Genomic DNA, 17352 nt, shown 5'->3' on the forward strand with positions numbered 1-17352 from the left:
ACAATCAAGGTGCTAAAGGAGAACTCAAGGAAGACAAGGCCACTGCAGAGAAGCTAAATTAATTCTTCGCATTGGTTTTCATTGCAGAGGATGTGGGGAGATTCCCACACCTGAGCCATTCTTTTTAGGTGACATATCTGAGGAACTGTCCCAGATGGAGTTCTCAGTAGCAGAGGTTTTGGAACAAAGTGCTAAATTAAACAGTAATAAGTCACTGGGACCAGATGGTATTCACTCAAGAGTTCTGAAGGAACTCAAATATGCAATTGTAGAACTACCAAATGTGATATGTACGTGATATGTACGTAAATCTTAACGTAAATCTGTCTCTATAACCAGATGACTTGAGGATAGCTGATTTAACATGGATTTTTCAAAAAGGCTCCAGAGGTAATCCTGGCAATTATAGGTCAGTAAGCGTAACTTCCGTGCCAGGCAAATTGGTTTAAACTACAGTAAAGCACAGAACTATCAGACACACAGATGAACACAATATGATGGGGAAGAGTCAACACATCTTTTATAAAGGGAATTCATGCCACATCAATCTACTAGAATTCTTTGAGGGTTTCAGCAAACATATGGACAAGGGAGATCCAGCTGATACAGTGTGTGTGGACTTTCAAAAAGCCTTTGACAAGGTTCATCGCCAAAGGCTCTTAAGCAAAGAAAGGAGTTAGGGATAAGGGAAGATCTTTCATGGATCAGTAAATAGTTAAAAGATAGAAAACAAAGATTAAGAATAAACAGTCAGTTTTCACAGTGGAGAGAGGTAAATAGTGGGGTCCCCCGAGGGTCGGTAGTAGGATCTATGCTGTTCAACATATTCATAAATGATCTGGAAAAAGGGGTAAACAGGTGAAATTTGCAAATGTTACAAAATTACTCAAGAGAGTTAAATCCAAAGCTGACTGCGAAGAGTTACAAAGGGATCTCACGAAACAGGGCAAGAAAATGGCAAATGAAATTCAACGTTGATAAATGCAAAGTAATGCACACTTGAAAATATAATCCCAATGATACATACAAAATGATGTGGGTATAAATTAGCTGTTACCCCTCAATAAAGAGATTTCGGAGTCATTATGGGTAGTTCTCTGAAAACATCTGCTCAGTGTGCAGCAGCAGTCAAAAAAGCAAACTTTAGGAACCATTAGGAAAGGGATAGATAATAAGGCAGAAAATATGATAATGCCACTATATAAATCCATGGTACACCCACAACTAGAACTGCAAGATGTATTAAACCTTGAATACATCTTGCAGTTCTAGTTGCCCCATCTCAAAAATATATTAAAATTAGAAAAAGTACAGAGTAGGGCAACAAAAGTGATTAGGGGTACGGAACAGCTTCCACCTGACGAGAGTAAAAAGACTGGGAGTGCTCAGCTTGGGAAAGAGACGAGTAAGGGGGGATATGAGAGAGTTCTATCAAATCATGAATGATGTGGAGAAAGTGAATGGGGATGTGTTATTCGCCTCCTCACATAACACAAGAATCAGGAGTTACTCAATGAAATTAATAGGCAGCAGGTTTAAAACAAACAAGGAAGCACTTCTTGACACAATGCGCAGTCAACCTGTGGAACTCATTGGCAGGGATTGTTGTGAAGGCAAAAAGCATAACTGAGTTCAAACAAGAATTAGAGACGTTCATGGAGGATAGGTCCACCATGGGTATTAGACAAGATGGTCAGGGATGCAATCTCATGCTCTGGGTGTCCCTAGACCTCTGACTGCTAGAAGCTGGATGACAGGAGATGGATCACTTGAAAACTTCTTGAAAGTTTGAAAGTTCTGTTCAGTCCCTCTGAAGCATCTGGCAACAGCCACCGTCGGAAGACAGGATACTGGACGAGATGGACCATTGGTCTGATGCAGTATGGCCATTCTTATGTTCTTATGAAGTGACTGGATTTAAAACACATTTAGCCCTACAGAGATGAAAAGATAGCAATGCAGGTGGAGAGGAGTCCTCTAATCTGTCAGATTTACTAGTTCATTAGCATAGTCAAGAAATCTTATTTCCTCAATTCTGTTAAAAATATGAGTACTCTTTTTGTTGGGATGGTGCCAAATTAGTGTGGCCATACTGAATGAATGGTGAGAACATGGCTTGACATGACTGAACTGCGAAAGAGGGTTCTGGGAGCAGAATCCTTCTCATACCATCAGGCAGATGCCAGAGGTGAAACTGACTGGCTCCATGTTGCGTGTATGATCAGTACTGACTTTGAGTCAGCAGATATGTCCACTTGAAAGCAAACAACACATGTAGAACATCTGGAACGGAGCATTGGCTGACCAGGGCATCTCGTCCCTGTTGAGAGACATCATGCAGGGGGCTGAAGTGAATGATTGATAAGGGAGTGACTGTGGAGTAATTTTCAGTTGGCACCACTCTGCAGTCTCCTCCTAAAGTATTAATTAGGTAAAATTTAGTAATCACACACCCCCTGGGCATGTTTTTAAGACATGTGACTCCTTTGAGGAAAAAGAGTAAAAAAAACAAGCAAATTAAATTACTGTTGGGATTCCTTAATTAATGCTTAAAGAAGCAACGCTGCTAGACAGAGTAGCCAAAACTCTGCTCCGTGGGTTCGAGTAGGACTGTGAACCAGAGGGGTCTCAAGGCAACTGAGGCCTTGCCTTGAGGGAAACCGAGACAGATCAGCTAAGAAGAACAGACCCGGAGAGAAGAAGCCATCGATAAAATTGGTAATCACCTCTGTTTGCCAAGCAGGAACTGCGTGAGGCTAGCGCAGGGCCTGTTTGTGTATGTTTGTGAAAAAGAGACTCATTAAGGGGAATATGTAGCTCTTAATGTCTAACATAGGAGTTATGTGCTTGATATAACCCTTTACTACTTGTGTAATTCCTCTCAATAAACTGCTGTGTATTGAAAATAATTACTGTGTACTTTTTTCACTGGTATGACGGTAATCTGCTCTGCCAGGAGCCAGTAAAGATCCATTTCAGGGGTAGTAGCGCCCCCTGTTATCAACATTTGGTAGCAGAGGACGGTTTGCTGTTATGTGTAAGTGAATGGGTCTTTAAACTGAATCAAACTGTTTCTGAAGTGGTTGCCTGTTAAGAGCTTGGTATCCTGAATCATTGGTGTTAACCGACTAATTTAAATATTGTTCTGAATCAGTTCTGACTTATATTAATTCTAGCTCGGGGGCCAGATTTAGTTACAGTATGAAGAGAGGGAAGTATACCGGTGAGCGGGGTTATATTGGCCATTCTCAGAGTCAATGATGTTTCGCAAATGCAGACAGGGAAGGGTCATCGAACTGGAGGACAAGGGGGACGCCCTGAAGCCTCCAGGTGTGGTTGATGAGTGTTTGTTAAGACAGGTGTTTAAAAGCTTGGGGTCTGATCCATGTCTGGCTGATGCAGTCCCCGCACTGCATGAGAAAGTTTTAGACAACTTGATGTTGGTGTATCCAAAGGGTTACACTCCCAAGAAAGCCCAAACAGCAGCACATGTCATCGGTGCTGTGTCCTGTGGTATAGATTAGCTTGTAAAGGAGCGAGATGTTTTGGAACATCAGCGAGATGTTGTGCAAAAAAGTTTGGAACAAGAAGTGGAAAAACTAAAATTGCAGAATGGAAGCCTGACACGTGACTTTCAAACTGCTGTAGCAAAAAATGTAACCAAGGCTCAGCAGATAACAGCTTTAACCCATACATGTCCAGAAAGAATAAATATACAGGTGGAAGAGGAGCCCCTTCCAGGGTATCCAGCAGCCCAGCCAGTAGTGATAGCAAAAATGTGTCAGCCTTCATGGCAAATACAAGAGGAAGTAAATCGTCCTCTGAAACTAAAAAATCGGCGCTGGGTGAACAAATGGACTCTTTGACTAAGAAAACGTGTTTGCCTTGGCTGTTGGAATACATGGTTAGAAAACATTTACATATTGAAGATTAAAGAGAACTGATAATAACTTGTGCTGGCCCTATGGAAGGAACGGCTTTGTTGGCAGAAATTGAGGCAAAGTTAAACAAAGGTGACAGAGACAGTGTTATCCAGAAGGTAGCCCGATACTTTCTGACCCCCTCTGAATTGAGAAAGACAGCTTTGTTGATACATCAGAAGGAAGGAGAATCTGTTCTGGCTTATTGTACTAGGTTGTTGTTGGTATGCTCTCTGGTTGAAATCGAGGAAAAACAGCTGACAGATTTGATCTTTGATGGTTTAAGGAAACCTATTAAGGTGTTCATAGGATCCTGGATAGATTGAGATCAGGTTGAATTGATTAAATCAGCTCGGGAGGCAGAAAGGGTAGTAAGTGGAGCAGGTAGTTCTTCTTGGAAAGTGGTTAGTGATGTTTCCTACAGCAGTCAAGCAGGCTATAATGGCTCCAAGCACACGGATATGGGATGTGGTAGTTGCAATGAAATAGGACAAGGCATGGTAGGAGATGTGGAGTGTCTAGTGGGGGATCGTTGCGAGCTCAGGTATGGGCTCAGCCTCAGGAAAGAGGGGCAGATATGATGCGTTTGGATGGGCAACCTCTGAAGACTTTGCTAGCTGCTTTAAGTGATTTGATGGCAAGGACTAGATCACAGTCAATGCTGCAACCAGGAGTTAAGGCTGTTGAAACCGTGGGAACAGGTACAGAAGATCTGCCAGCGAGTTCTTATGGCTTGTTATCCCCGGAATTGGCTCAGATGAAATTGGCAGGTCTGTATCAGGGTGGCTCCACATTTCAGTAAAAATGCCTTACCCTTAGCAACCCCTGCCCTAAAGGTAAATGTTAGTAGCCAAATTACAGCCTTGCGTAATTGGTAAATCTTACATGGAAGAGGGGACAGAAGGAAACGTATAATGATTGGTGGCATTAATTAATACAGGAGCAAAGGCAACTTTAAGTATTAAAACACCTGCCCTGGGTAGTAGATCAAGCTAAATTTTAAATAAATCCAGTGGTTTGTAACAGCCTAACTGAAAACACTATATTAAAAGTAGATATGGTACAATAGGAAAAGTGAATGATTACCGGCAATTTGGCAGAAAGGCTGGTTGTGAAGAAAGAGACTGTAAATAACCAGGTTATTTCAGAAGGATTAAGAAAGTAAACTGTAAAGCTATGGCAGCTGTGGCACAGCCAGAGAAAAAGTGGATAAGAGAATTTCTCATGGTTTGGGCTAGAAAGAAAAGGCAGTGGTAAAGATAGTGGTGGGGGGGGGGGGATTGTAAAGCCAGCTCCTTAGTATTCCTATCCAGCAGAAGCTGTTCCCCACATTAAAAAAAAAAAAAAAAAAAAAACCTGTTGCAGGATCTAAAAGCACAAACGGTAGTAGTAAAGTGTCCAAGCCCCTGCCACTCCCCAATCTGGCTTGTACAGAAACTGGATGGCCGATGACATTCATGATTATATTATAAAAATATAATTGTAAATCTACCTCTGTTGTAGCCAACCTCCCAACTATAATGACCAGAGCAGTGGCCAGGGCTAAATGGTTCTCTGTACTGAATTTGTTATTTGTTAGTTATTTCTTTGTTATGTTATTAACCTCTATGAATTTATTTCCTTTTGTTTATTTTAAACCTGCTGCTTAGCAATCTTAATTGGTAACCCCTAGTTCTTGTGTTTTTATATATATATATATATAAAAGTAGTAGTAAATAACACTTTCTTATTTACTTTCTCAACAACAGTCGGGATTTCATAGACCTCTGTTGTATTCCCCCTTTAGTTATCTTTTTTCCAAGTTGGAAAGTCCCAGTCTTAATCTTTTCTTATATAAAGTTGTTCCAGACCCCTGATTATTTTTGTTGCTTTTTTTTCTGTGCTGTTTTTTTCAGCTATGGTTGTTGCACATATGTTTTTAGGGATCTATACACAGTGATTCCAGAACCTCTTTTTTGGGGGGATGGTAGCAGCTAATTTAGACCCCATTCTTTTATATTTATAGTTGGAATTATGTTTTTCCAACGTGCATTACTTTGCATCTGTCAGCATTGAATTTCATCTGCTTAGTCACCCAGTTTTGTAAAATCCCTTTGCAACTCTTTAAAGTCTGTTTTGGACTTGACTATCTTGAAGTTCTGTATCATCTGCAAATTTTTGCCACTTCATTGTTTGCCTTTTCAATATACAGATCATTTAACGATTCTGCCTTTTCCCAGTACAGATCCCTGGAAATGCTACTGTTTACCTCTCTCCATTCTAAAAACTAACTAGTTATTCTTGCCTTTTGTTTCTTATCTTTTAACCAGTTATTGATCCATAAAAGACTTTCTCTCTTGTTCCATAACAGCTCACCTTGCCTAAAAACCTTCAGTAAGGATTCAAAGACTTTCTGAAGATCTGAGTACACTATATTCACTAAATCACCATGGCTATATCCTTGTTAATCCTCTCAAAGAATTCTAGTAAACTAATCTTTACTATAATTTCTTAACTATAAACATGAATGCAAATTTCTTTAGTTCTTCTATATTGGCTTTAAGTATCACAGGGTAGCCGTGTTAATCAGTATCCACAAAAACAATGAGTCTGGTGGCACCTTAAAGACTAACAGATTTATTTTGGCAAAATAAAGCTTATGCCCAAATAAATCTGTTAGTCTTTAAGGTGCCACCGGACTCCTTGTTGTTTATATTGGCTTTTTTCTTCTTGGGTGTTCCAAGGTGATACGGAGACCTTAATCACCCAGTGGCCTCACTGGTTGTGTAGTAGGTTTCCTGCTTTTGATATACTACCAGTATAGGAAAATCTCAAAATCTGAAAGCAGCCTCCAGGCTTAATTCTCTGAGGCGGGGAACGTTTTAAAAAAGCTTTTGGAAAGTCTACATTCCCGTATTGTGATAGATAACAGTATAGATTTACTCAAAGTCCTAGCCAGAGTAAACTTACTGTGGGCAACAACTTGAAGCCAACCTCTGCAAAAAAAAAAAAAAAAAGTCCTGTACAAAGTCATGTTAGAGTTGTTTCCCTGATCATGTTTACTCTAGCAGCATTTATTTCACTAGGATCAAAGGGAGAAAAAAGGCTAAAAGAAAGCAAAGTGAAAGGGAATAAAACAAATTTCTATCCAGGTAACTGATTTTCCAGTACAAAAACTCTCCACAACTCATTAAAGGAATATCAAGTTGCTAAACCCGGTAAAGGGGATGATAGGAAGAAAGAATGTGGAAGATGGGGAAATAAGGCACACTGTGGTAACAGAATCTGTCATTCCATTTGAGACTATAAAAAACACTCAGGGAATGTGGACATTCTATGTACCAAATAAGGCATGTATTTCTGTGTGGGTACTGGGATTAACATCCAAGATATTAACAAAAGAGTGGCAAGAAACTTCAGGAAAACATACTTTTGTAGTTAAGAGGGAATATAATCTAACAAAAGTGTGTAGGGAGCTCAAGTGTAACAAATGGTGCATACACAGTAGGGGCCAACGTATCGCAAGCAACTAATACCAAAACTGGGGAATTGTGGGACCCACATACACGACTGAAAGAAACTTCTCAGACGCACCAACACCATCGGGAAAAAGCACCCCAAGAATATATCATTCAAGGGGCTTGGTTTAAAAATGAAACTAAAATTCCAGTCATAAGTATAGGATCAACTGTAAAATAGTATAATATCACTGAAAATATGGAAATGTGTCAATGAAGATGTAATTGGTGCACACAGAACACATGTTTACTGGGGTATGGTAATAAATCGGTATTTAAAGTGTCCGAACAAAAGTACCCTAACATAAATGTACTTTAAAATGCCATACCTCATATGGGGACAATATGTAATATATGGAAGGATAAACATGGGTTAATGTAACCAAGCCAACACAAGAACATCACAATGTTCCTAAATGTATAAAATGATTGTAATCATAGTGTATATATACACAACAAATCTAAATTTAAGATTTCTGTAATCTTAGTCCCTAAGAAGTGGATAATCAACAGTCTGTCATAGAGTCACCAGGCTAATGCTCTAAAACTGCAGACTAAACAAGCCCAGTACCCTCAGCCTCTCATCATAAGTCATGTGCTCCAGCCCCCTAATCATCTTCGTTGCTCTCCGCTGGACTCTCTCCAATTTGTCCACATCCTTTCTGTAGCGGGGAGCCCAAAACTGGATGCAGTACTCCAGCTGTGTCCTCACCAGTGCCGAATAGAAGGGAATAATCACTTCCCTAGATCTGCTCGCAATGCTCCTACTAATGCAGCCAAATATGGCATTAACCTTCTTGGCAACAAGGGCACACTGCTGACTCATATCCAGCTTCTCATCCACTGTAATCCCCAGGTCCTTTTCTGCAGAACTGCTGTTTAGCCAGTCAGTCCCCAGCCTGTAGCGGTGCATGGGATTCTTCCGTCCTAAGTGCAGGACTCTGCACTTGTCCTTGTTGAACCTCATCAGATTTCTTTTGGCCCAATCCTCCAATTTGTCTAGGTCACTCTGGATCCTATCCCTACCCTCCAGCGAATCTACCTCTTCCCCCAGCTTAGCGTTATCTGCGAACTTGCTGAGGGTGCAATCCATCCCATCATCCAGATCATTGGTAAAGATGTTGAACAAAACTGGCCCCAGGACTGACCCCTGGGGTACTCCACTTGATACCGGCTGCCAACTAGACATTGAGCCGTTGATCACATTTTGTTTTATTACTTTGATCAATTATTTATGGGTACAAAATCTTAATGGACCCCCACGCATTGTGACTGTGTATTAGGCTAGCATTATTAAAGAGTACTGATTTCTTTTATGTAAGTGGTTCCTTCTATTAGGAGGTTTTATCATGTTAATGTATTTATTCAAATGGTCATGTATGCATCCCATTCCTGTATCTTTTCCTGACAGATATTGGCACAGCACAGCTGCCTATGCAATTGCTACTGAAATAAGTGGAAAAGTGCAAAATCTTCCTCCAACTCAACATGAGGTGTACCAGTGGCCTGAGGACCTGCTCAAGCCCGATCTTGTCTTGCTGTTGACAGTTAGTCCTGAGGAGCGGATCCGGAGATTGCAGGGACGAGGTCTGGAGAAAACAGAGGAGGAAACCGAGCTAGAAGCTAACAGTTTGTTTCGCCAAAAGTATGTCTTAATAATGAATAAGACCAGAGATGGAATCCTCACCCAATTAAAATCAATAGCAAAACTCCCATTTACTCCAATGGGGCCAGGATTTCCATATGCCTAGACTGTCCTGTTACTCAAGTAATACTGACCGACAAGGGTATATCCTGCCAGTTTGAATGACTGGATGTGCTGATGGGCCTGAGGTGAATAACTTCCTTAATCCCCAAAGTTCAAAGAAATTCATAGTGAAGGTAGAGTTGTGGCCCACCTCTAGTAATTACTCCCATTTTTGATGGCTACAAGAAGCCAGAACCTTGGTTTTAGATCTCACGTGAAAGACTGCATTTTCAACATCACCATGCTCTGTTGTATTAGAATAAGTGTGAATGTGCAGAAGTATTTCATAAGGTTGAAAACTCATTATTCATTACAGAATTTAGCTTAAGCTCTTTTTTTGGAAAATTCTATGAGTGTGCAATGCTGACCATTTTCATAAAAAAGTTATAGAACTTCTCAGAATTTAATTATCTGATTTTGGGGGCTAAGCTAGATTTTATAAACCTAAAATTGACCTTGACAATGATGTATTAAGAGACTGCACAAGTCTCACTGTTTTTGCCAAATTGTAAAAACGATGTTTTATGCTCCATAATTACATATGATCATGAACTAAAAAAAACTCTGGAAGGAGAATCCAAACACTACAGGGAAAAGTATAGCAGTGGCAGAAGCATTTTTTCATCCTAGCATGAGAGAGCTAATTAGACTTCCTTTCTGGTTAACTATCTTGCATACCTTAATTATCTGTGCCAAAGACTAGCCTGTTGGTTTGGGTTGAGCTAATTTTTTCTCCTGGGAGAAGAAATAAGTTACTCACAAAACAGAGTTCTGTAGGCATTATTCCAGAGGATTTCACGATAGTGGAGTGGAAAGGGGGCATCACCTTAAATATTACTTAGATATTAGATATCCAGAAATCTGTTCAAATCTCTGGGTATCTACATGGAGCTGTGTCACTCCCCAGGACCCTCTTTACATTGGCAGCACAGCTTCCTTTTCAGCTGGTCTGCCAGGAGCTTTTTGGAGCACTCCTCTTCCCTGGAGGTTTGGTGGCATAGAAGTTGCAGAGCTGGGAAATGAGGAGGAGCTTAATACTGCAGTACTCCACAGTAGCTTCCATGGGAACATCCTCAAGAGCTTCCACATATCTGGAGGTGTATAATGCCAGGTAGAATAACCATCCTCCCAATTTTGACCTAAACCACACCCAGCCACACTCCTCTGCACATGCAGAGCCCCAGCCCCATACAATTCATGCAGTAGGATCTGGGAAAGAGTGGGGGAGGGGGAGGGTGGTATGATGCCGTTTGGCTTTCCCTCTATTATGCCCTTGGCTGTAATCTCTGTACAAAATCTTGCTTTAGATATGGCCCTTAGTTATTGCTGTTCATTAGATACGGTCCACCTGGATTTGGGAGTGACTTCAGAATCTTGCTCTGTTGGTCATTCAGGTAGAAGCCTGAGTGGGTTTGAAATGATCCATTTTGTAGGAGTAGAGAAAACAACCTTCATTGCTCATACACGCCTCAGAGGCTAGTTGTGGAAGAGCTATGTTTTATAAGAATTGCTTGCTTGCCATCCAAGCAGCAAGGTTTTTGTAGTACTGTTTGCGTATGCAGCAGGGAGAAAGATAAATGGAGGGTGAGAGAAAGTTGTCTCACGGGAACAAGCAGCTCCTAGCTGAAATCAGAGCAGAATAAAAGGAACCTGTGCTGGGGTTATGGGATCCCTCCGTTGCAAAACAAACAGACCTGGGGAAAGGAGCATCCCCTGCAGTGAGCACACTGTTTTGTCTCAGGAAATTGGTTTGGCGGTGAGTGTGCATATTGTGAATCCCATCTTCATAAATAACTGTTCATGTTTTGTTGTTGTGCCTTGTGGCACACTGCAGTATATTTAATTTTTGGCTTCATTCTAGAATTTTTCTGCAGCCAGGGCATTTTCAGTCAGATATACCTTTTCATTTCATGGCCGTTTGATAGTTATAGAATGTATCACTTGTTTTATTTTTATATATTGTTTTTTAAAATAGAGTTGAAGAGTCATACAAAAGGATGGAGAACCCTGGATGCCAAGAGGTTGATGCCAGCCCCTCCAGAGAAGAGGTTCTGAGGACTGTTTTGCACCTAATTAAAAAACACTGTGGTTCATTATAGCTGCTTTTGTGTGGCAGCATTTACAGTGAGTTTGCTTGTTTCCTCTGTTTTTCCTCCCTGGAAATGCACTGCACTCAGCTCTTTTCCATCCAAATAAGCTGCTCCAGAATTCTCAGGCAGAAGAGTCTCCCCTTTCCTCTACCCAATCTAAACAGTGTTTTTATACTATCTCTTTCATTGCTGCCTAATGTACTTTGTATATAGGGCAAAATACAACTCACATGCTGTCCACCATCCCTGGTGCAGCCACCAACAAATCATTAGGGACGTACCAGGTATATGAGACGGTGATAGGAATGTGCTGGCATTTCTAACAACGTTATTTTATTCTATCACTGCATAGAAAACCTGATCCTGCATTCCTTGCATACCCAAACTCCAACTGACTTCAGTGTGAGTTTTGGGTGTGCAAGGAACGCAGAATCAGGAGGAGAATCTGAAACATAGTCCAACAGTAAAGCTATTAAATGATCCAACATTCAGAAACCTGGAAACCACAGTCCCAGTGTTGTTACTAACATTGGCATTTGGATATTAGCGTGATGGGCATCTTGCAGAAGTGTGAAATAAATGAGGGCCTGATTTTCCCAAGTGCTGGGTACCAATAACTCCTGTTGAAGTCAGTGGAAGCTATGAGTGCTCATGTGTCAGTAATAGGCTCTGAAAAATCAGGCCCTGAGTAAATAAATACAAACGTCAATACAAAAAAAGGAAAGATCTGAACTGCAGGTCAAACCATTTGAAAGAGAAGCAGGTGGAAGGAGAGCAGAGTCTGCATACTGGCACATTAGAAACGGGGACCTGAGAGGAAATCAACATATAAAACGTTTTGTAAATAATAAACAGAATATTTTTCTACATAGATTTTTCCCCCAACCTATTTTTTAATGCATTAATGTTCTCTCTCAATGTTATTTGCTGGCCTTCTGATGGAATTAATGTAAAGCAGAAAGACAAGGAGAATCTACTTGCATCGTTCATTTTAGTCAGTTTTTTCAGCACTTTATCTGTACTGAGGTTTCTATTCATATGTTTTATGCAGAGGTAGCTGGACACGATCTCTACCCTGCAAAGACTTACTCATAGGCTCAACATTATACACGTGGGTACCCAGATTGGGGCTACTCACCAGGCATAAAGCTGAACATGTGTGTAAGTCTTTGCAGGGTCAGGGCCTAACTGAAATTCAAGATGGAAACCTACATTACATGGCATTTTATTTCTAATCTTGTTTATATTTAATTTCCTTTATTAAATAAGCATAATTGCTCTATAAATATCTCTTGTAAATAAATGTTCTAAAAACGTGTACGTGAGCATGACTGAACATGGCATTACCCTCCATCACAGCAAAGCGTGTGTATGCAAGGGAGAAAACCATTCAATAGGAATAGGAAGAAAACCATTCAAACACATTTTTATTTAGTTAATTTACATTTTATTTGGTTTACTTATTATTAATTACTTGTATCGCACTAGTGCCTGGTGGCCCTCTACACACGCCTAGAATAGGAACTCACAATTATGATTATACTGTACATTTGTCTTAGGAGACATCTGAAGTGTTCAGATAATCAGTTTTGGATAAAGGAATTTCAGATGTGGAGAGCATAACCAAATGTGGATAATCAGAGGTTGGATAACTGGGGTTTACTTGTCCTGTAGCTTTCGGGGTCTTACCTCTTCCAACCCTAGTGAATGCTCTGCCCATGGAATGCAAGTACTCCTTGGTCAGGCAGAGCTCCAGTAAAGCCAGGCTGTCTGTCTTTCTGCCTTTCCTGAATGTATTGATAAGGAGGGTAATGGAGCTAATGAGATCTGAGTTACCCACACAAGCTTATTTGCCCTTATGGACTATTCACATTCCTTGGAGCTAATATACTTATGATATATAGCAGGCAGTACAATAAAACAAGACTGTTGAAGCTAATGTGTTCCTTTCTTTTCTCTTCACTTTGTTAGAATTAAAGTTCTATATGCACTATTGCACATGGCCCAGCCAGAATGCTAAAGATAATGATACAGATACTTGATAATTGTTGATGACTATTGATGATTTCTGTAATTTCTTCTTACAAAGATCCCAAAGCACTTTACAAATATTAATTATATTTTACAAACCTCCCTATAAGGTGGGTGAGAGAAGTATAAGGATGTCTCTTTAGCAGCCACTGAAATGCAGCTACTTCAGGTATGGAAGCAGTAGGACTACACAACCATTTAGAACAGGAAGTGAAGAATATAATATCCAGTTGTGGTTGGGTTATGTAGGTAGTACATATTGGAATTTGACCAGGTCGCAGGGCTCAGCCACCCCATCTTACAGGGGAAGTTAATGACCTGAGGGGGCCTCAGAGCCCAAGCTCTGACATCTACACAGCAATTGTAGTTCTGCAGCCCAAGTCAGTTGACAGGGACCAGCTGCAGGTGTTTTACTGCACTATAGACATACCGCAAGAGGCCAGGATTTGATTTAATCACTTATGTAACCCTAGGCTCAGGCAATAGTCCCATACAGATACAGCAAGAGCGCCAGTTATGGCTTGATCTTGCCAGGTGCTGAGCCAGTAAAGTGCTTAAGTACATGCTTAACTTTAAGCATGTGAGTAGTCCCATTAAGTCAATGAATCCAGCTCCGACTGACCAATTATCAGTGTGTCTTGCAGTAGGAGCTATTCAACTACTGATCCTTACTGAACCCTGCTGTGCCAGTTATTTACGAGAAGGAATGCCACCACAGCGCTGCAGCAAGCAAAAGAGGGGTTACAAGTTTATTTTATTGTGTCCAAGCTTTTCCCACTCTCAAGAAAAACAGCTTCTGGACAGGCCAAACAGAACGGAAGGGTTTCCTTTGAGCCTAGGTGGCCCCATGGCAGGTTTTCTGAGCCTGGGAAGGATTCTCCCTTAGCCCAGTGTACCATGAGGTATTTTTGCCTTCTGCTGCTAGGAGACAAATCAGAAAATATGTTTCTTTGGTCTCATCACTGCCATATTGGCAGGTGAACAGCCACCCATCCTGAGAAGTTTCAGAGTAACAGCCGTGTTAGTCTGTATTCGCAAAAAGAAAAGGAGTACTTGTGGCACCTTAGAGACTAACCAATTTATTAGAGCATAAGCTTTCGTGAGCTTATGAGAAGACACTGTCCTTAGTCAAAGAGACTAACAAAAACCTTCAGTGGAGTTTAGCTCGTCAAGACTTTGATTTTGAAATACAACACATTTCAGGAGCCTCTAACAAAGTGGCTGATACACTCTCCTGGCCCAGCTGGTGGGGATAGAGGCCAAGCGAGCCAGAAACATACCTGGGGGAGGAGAGGGAACTTCATCTCGCTCTGCCCCTGTTCCCAGCAGCTGGGCCTGGGCCCTTCCCCAGCTGGACACTCTCAGGCAGCTGCTGTGCTGCACAGCGACCTGGAGTGGCAGGTGTGAGAAGTGGCTGGTCCTGCTCCCTTCCTGGGCCTAACTGCCAAGGACAGGGGCCAAGTGTGCCAGGGGGCAGGCACAGTGGGAGAATGAGAGAGGTCTCCTTCCCCCCAAACCCCACCAGGCCAAGCAGAAATCTTGCGGGGGCACTTTACCCCACAGGCTCTATGTATCGCCTATATGCTCCTGGACATTGCAAGACACAAAATCTCACCCACTCCTGAAACATACCCCTAACCTCTGGCTGAGTTACTTGAATCTTCAAATCATGGTTTAAAGGCTTCAAGTTACAGAGAATCCACCATTTACACTAGTATAAAGCTGCAAGTGAACCAGGCCCCATGCTGCAGAGGAAGGTAAAAAATCCCCAGGGTCTCTGCCAATCTGACCAGGGGAAAATTCTTTCCGGACCCAAATATGATCAGTTAGACCGTGAGCATTTGGGCAAGAATCCGCAGACTGACACCTGGGAAAGAATTCTCTGTAGTAACTCAGAGCGCTCCCCATATAGTGTCCCATCTCCAACAGTTGAGGATTTTTGCTTCTGGCAGTCACTGATGAGCCACATGCCATTGTAGGCAGTCTCATCATACTATCTCCTCCATAAACTTATTATGCTGAATCTTGAAGCCAGATATGTTTTTTGTCTCCATTGCTCCCCTTGGAAGACTGTTCCAGAACTTCACTCCTCTGATGGTTAGAAACCTTCACCTAATTTTGAGCCTAAACTTGTTGATGGCCAGTTTATAGCCAATTGTTCTTGTGTCCACATTGGTGTTTAACTTGAATAACTCCTCTCCCTTCCTGGTATTTATCCTGCTGATATATTTATAGAGAGCAATCATATCTTCCCTCAGCCATCTTTTGGTTAGGCTAAACAAGCCAAACTCTTTGAGTCTCCTTCGTAAGGTAGGTTTTCAATTCCTCCATTCATCTTAGTAGCAAATTAATTTGAATTAATTTTTCTTAAACATGGGAGACCAGAATTGCACAATTGAGGTGCTCTGACTATGCATCAAGCTAGAAAAATGTCTCTGTGATCATTTGAGCTTTCTCACTTTTGATTGTTTTTGATTTTTTTTTTTTTACTGGACTCAAGCACATAACTGTCCCATAGATGAGTATTCCCCAATAATATAATGTATGTGTCATGTATGTAATGCTATGTTTTAAGAGGTTTGTTTTATGGTCCATGTAACAGTAAGTAAGTGGAAAATGGGCTATTTAAGGGGAGGAAGGTCACTTATATTTCTGCTTTTAGCCAGCAACTGTGTAACCCTTCTGCCTGGTGGAGTTGGTAGCAACAAGTGCCAGGTTCAATATCTAAGGGTTCCTCTTAATACAAAACAGAATCATCTCAAACCCCCACCCAGAATCTGGGAAAATTAAGTAGCACCCCAGGATGCTTCTAAGAGGCGATACTTCCCGGCTCACAAGCGCTGAGTCTGTGCATAGCAAAGAACACTTATAATAAAAAGAGACCAGGAACCCTGCATTACTTTGGGAAAACACCACAATCACGATTCTAAAGCATGTGCCAATGAGCAAAATAAATACCCATCCCGGAGTACATCAGGCAGTGTCCTTTGCCTAATTTCTCATCTTGTGGTGTGAAAGTCCAGTAAACAAATGTTCCTTTGACACACCACTCCCCTCTCCCTCCACTGCACCCAACTCACAGTTGCTGTCCTTGGTCAGCGACAACCTCGAGTTCAGATGTGCATTCACATGAGTTCACTTCCCACCCCATGGAGCACTACCTCTGTGGCTGCAGCCACTGCTGCAACTGGCTCACATTGACCGATATTCACTCTGCCACTGCCATTGTTTGCTCTGCTGCTTCTGGCCCCCTGCAGCTGTTAGGGAGTCAGAGACCATCTCTTTGGCTCCTGCAGAGAGCCCTGCTTTGATTGGCATAGGGCTTAGCTTAGAAACAGAAAAAAAGAAAAAGATCAATGCCATGTAAGAGAAACAGATACAAAATATAGCTAGAGGGTTGATTGAAAAACAATTCCATCAAATCTTTTTTGTGACGGAGAATTGTGTTTTTGATTAAATAAAAATGCAGAAAGTGCCTGCTTTTCTGATGAAAAAATCAAAAATTTCAGGCAAATATCCTTTTGTTTGAAATGAAAAGTTGAATTGAACCAGCTCTGCATGGTCTATTTTAATTGTAAGCAGAGTTTGAATGAGCTCTCCGCTGACATCTAGTGATGAGCTGTGGAAGAGGACTTCAGGAGCTGATCTCGTTTGCACGGGCACACCCACCCTGTGTAGGTGCTCAGCATGATGGGATTGCTTGCCCGAATGGTCATTTTTGGCTGGTGTTGGATTCCCAGTCTCCTTGTTTCTGGGACAGGAATAATAAAGGATTGTTATCCTTGTTGTGTGAATTGAGGGCAGCAGAATAGTACTTGACATAGCCCTATGGAGGGACTCACCCTCAACTAAATGGCACTCGCTAAGGAGGGGACATGAGTTCCAAAGCCCAGTGATTAGACAGAGGGTATTTGTATCTAGGTAGTGTGGGCCTTGCTTAAGGGTAGCAGACACTTTTTGAGCTGTTCTCTTTTTAGTTTATAATAAAAAAGCTAATTTAGACTCAATTGAGAATCTTATTACACAGTGTAGAACTGAAATCACTGATACCTAGGTCTAAGTATTAG

At 41.4% G+C, this 17352-nt stretch overlaps 1 protein-coding gene across 1 annotated transcript in view; it reads left to right on the plus strand.

Annotated features, from left to right (window-relative positions):
* The window catches only part of CMPK2 (cytidine/uridine monophosphate kinase 2), a 20154-nt gene extending 6961 nt beyond the window's left edge, over window positions 1-13193 (plus strand). Inside the window, exons 4-5 of the mRNA XM_073336082.2 lie at window positions 8829-9062; window positions 11140-13193. Of these exons, the coding sequence (XP_073192183.2) occupies window positions 8829-9062; window positions 11140-11263 (358 nt within the window). The 3' untranslated portion in view covers window positions 11264-13193. The remainder of the gene's footprint in view (window positions 1-8828; window positions 9063-11139) is intronic.
* Window positions 13194-17352: the final 4159 nt, after the last annotated feature.

The sequence above is a fragment of the Lepidochelys kempii genome, chromosome 3 (assembly GCF_965140285.1).
Source record: "Lepidochelys kempii isolate rLepKem1 chromosome 3, rLepKem1.hap1, whole genome shotgun sequence".
Classification (NCBI taxonomy): Eukaryota; Metazoa; Chordata; order Testudines; family Cheloniidae; genus Lepidochelys; species Lepidochelys kempii.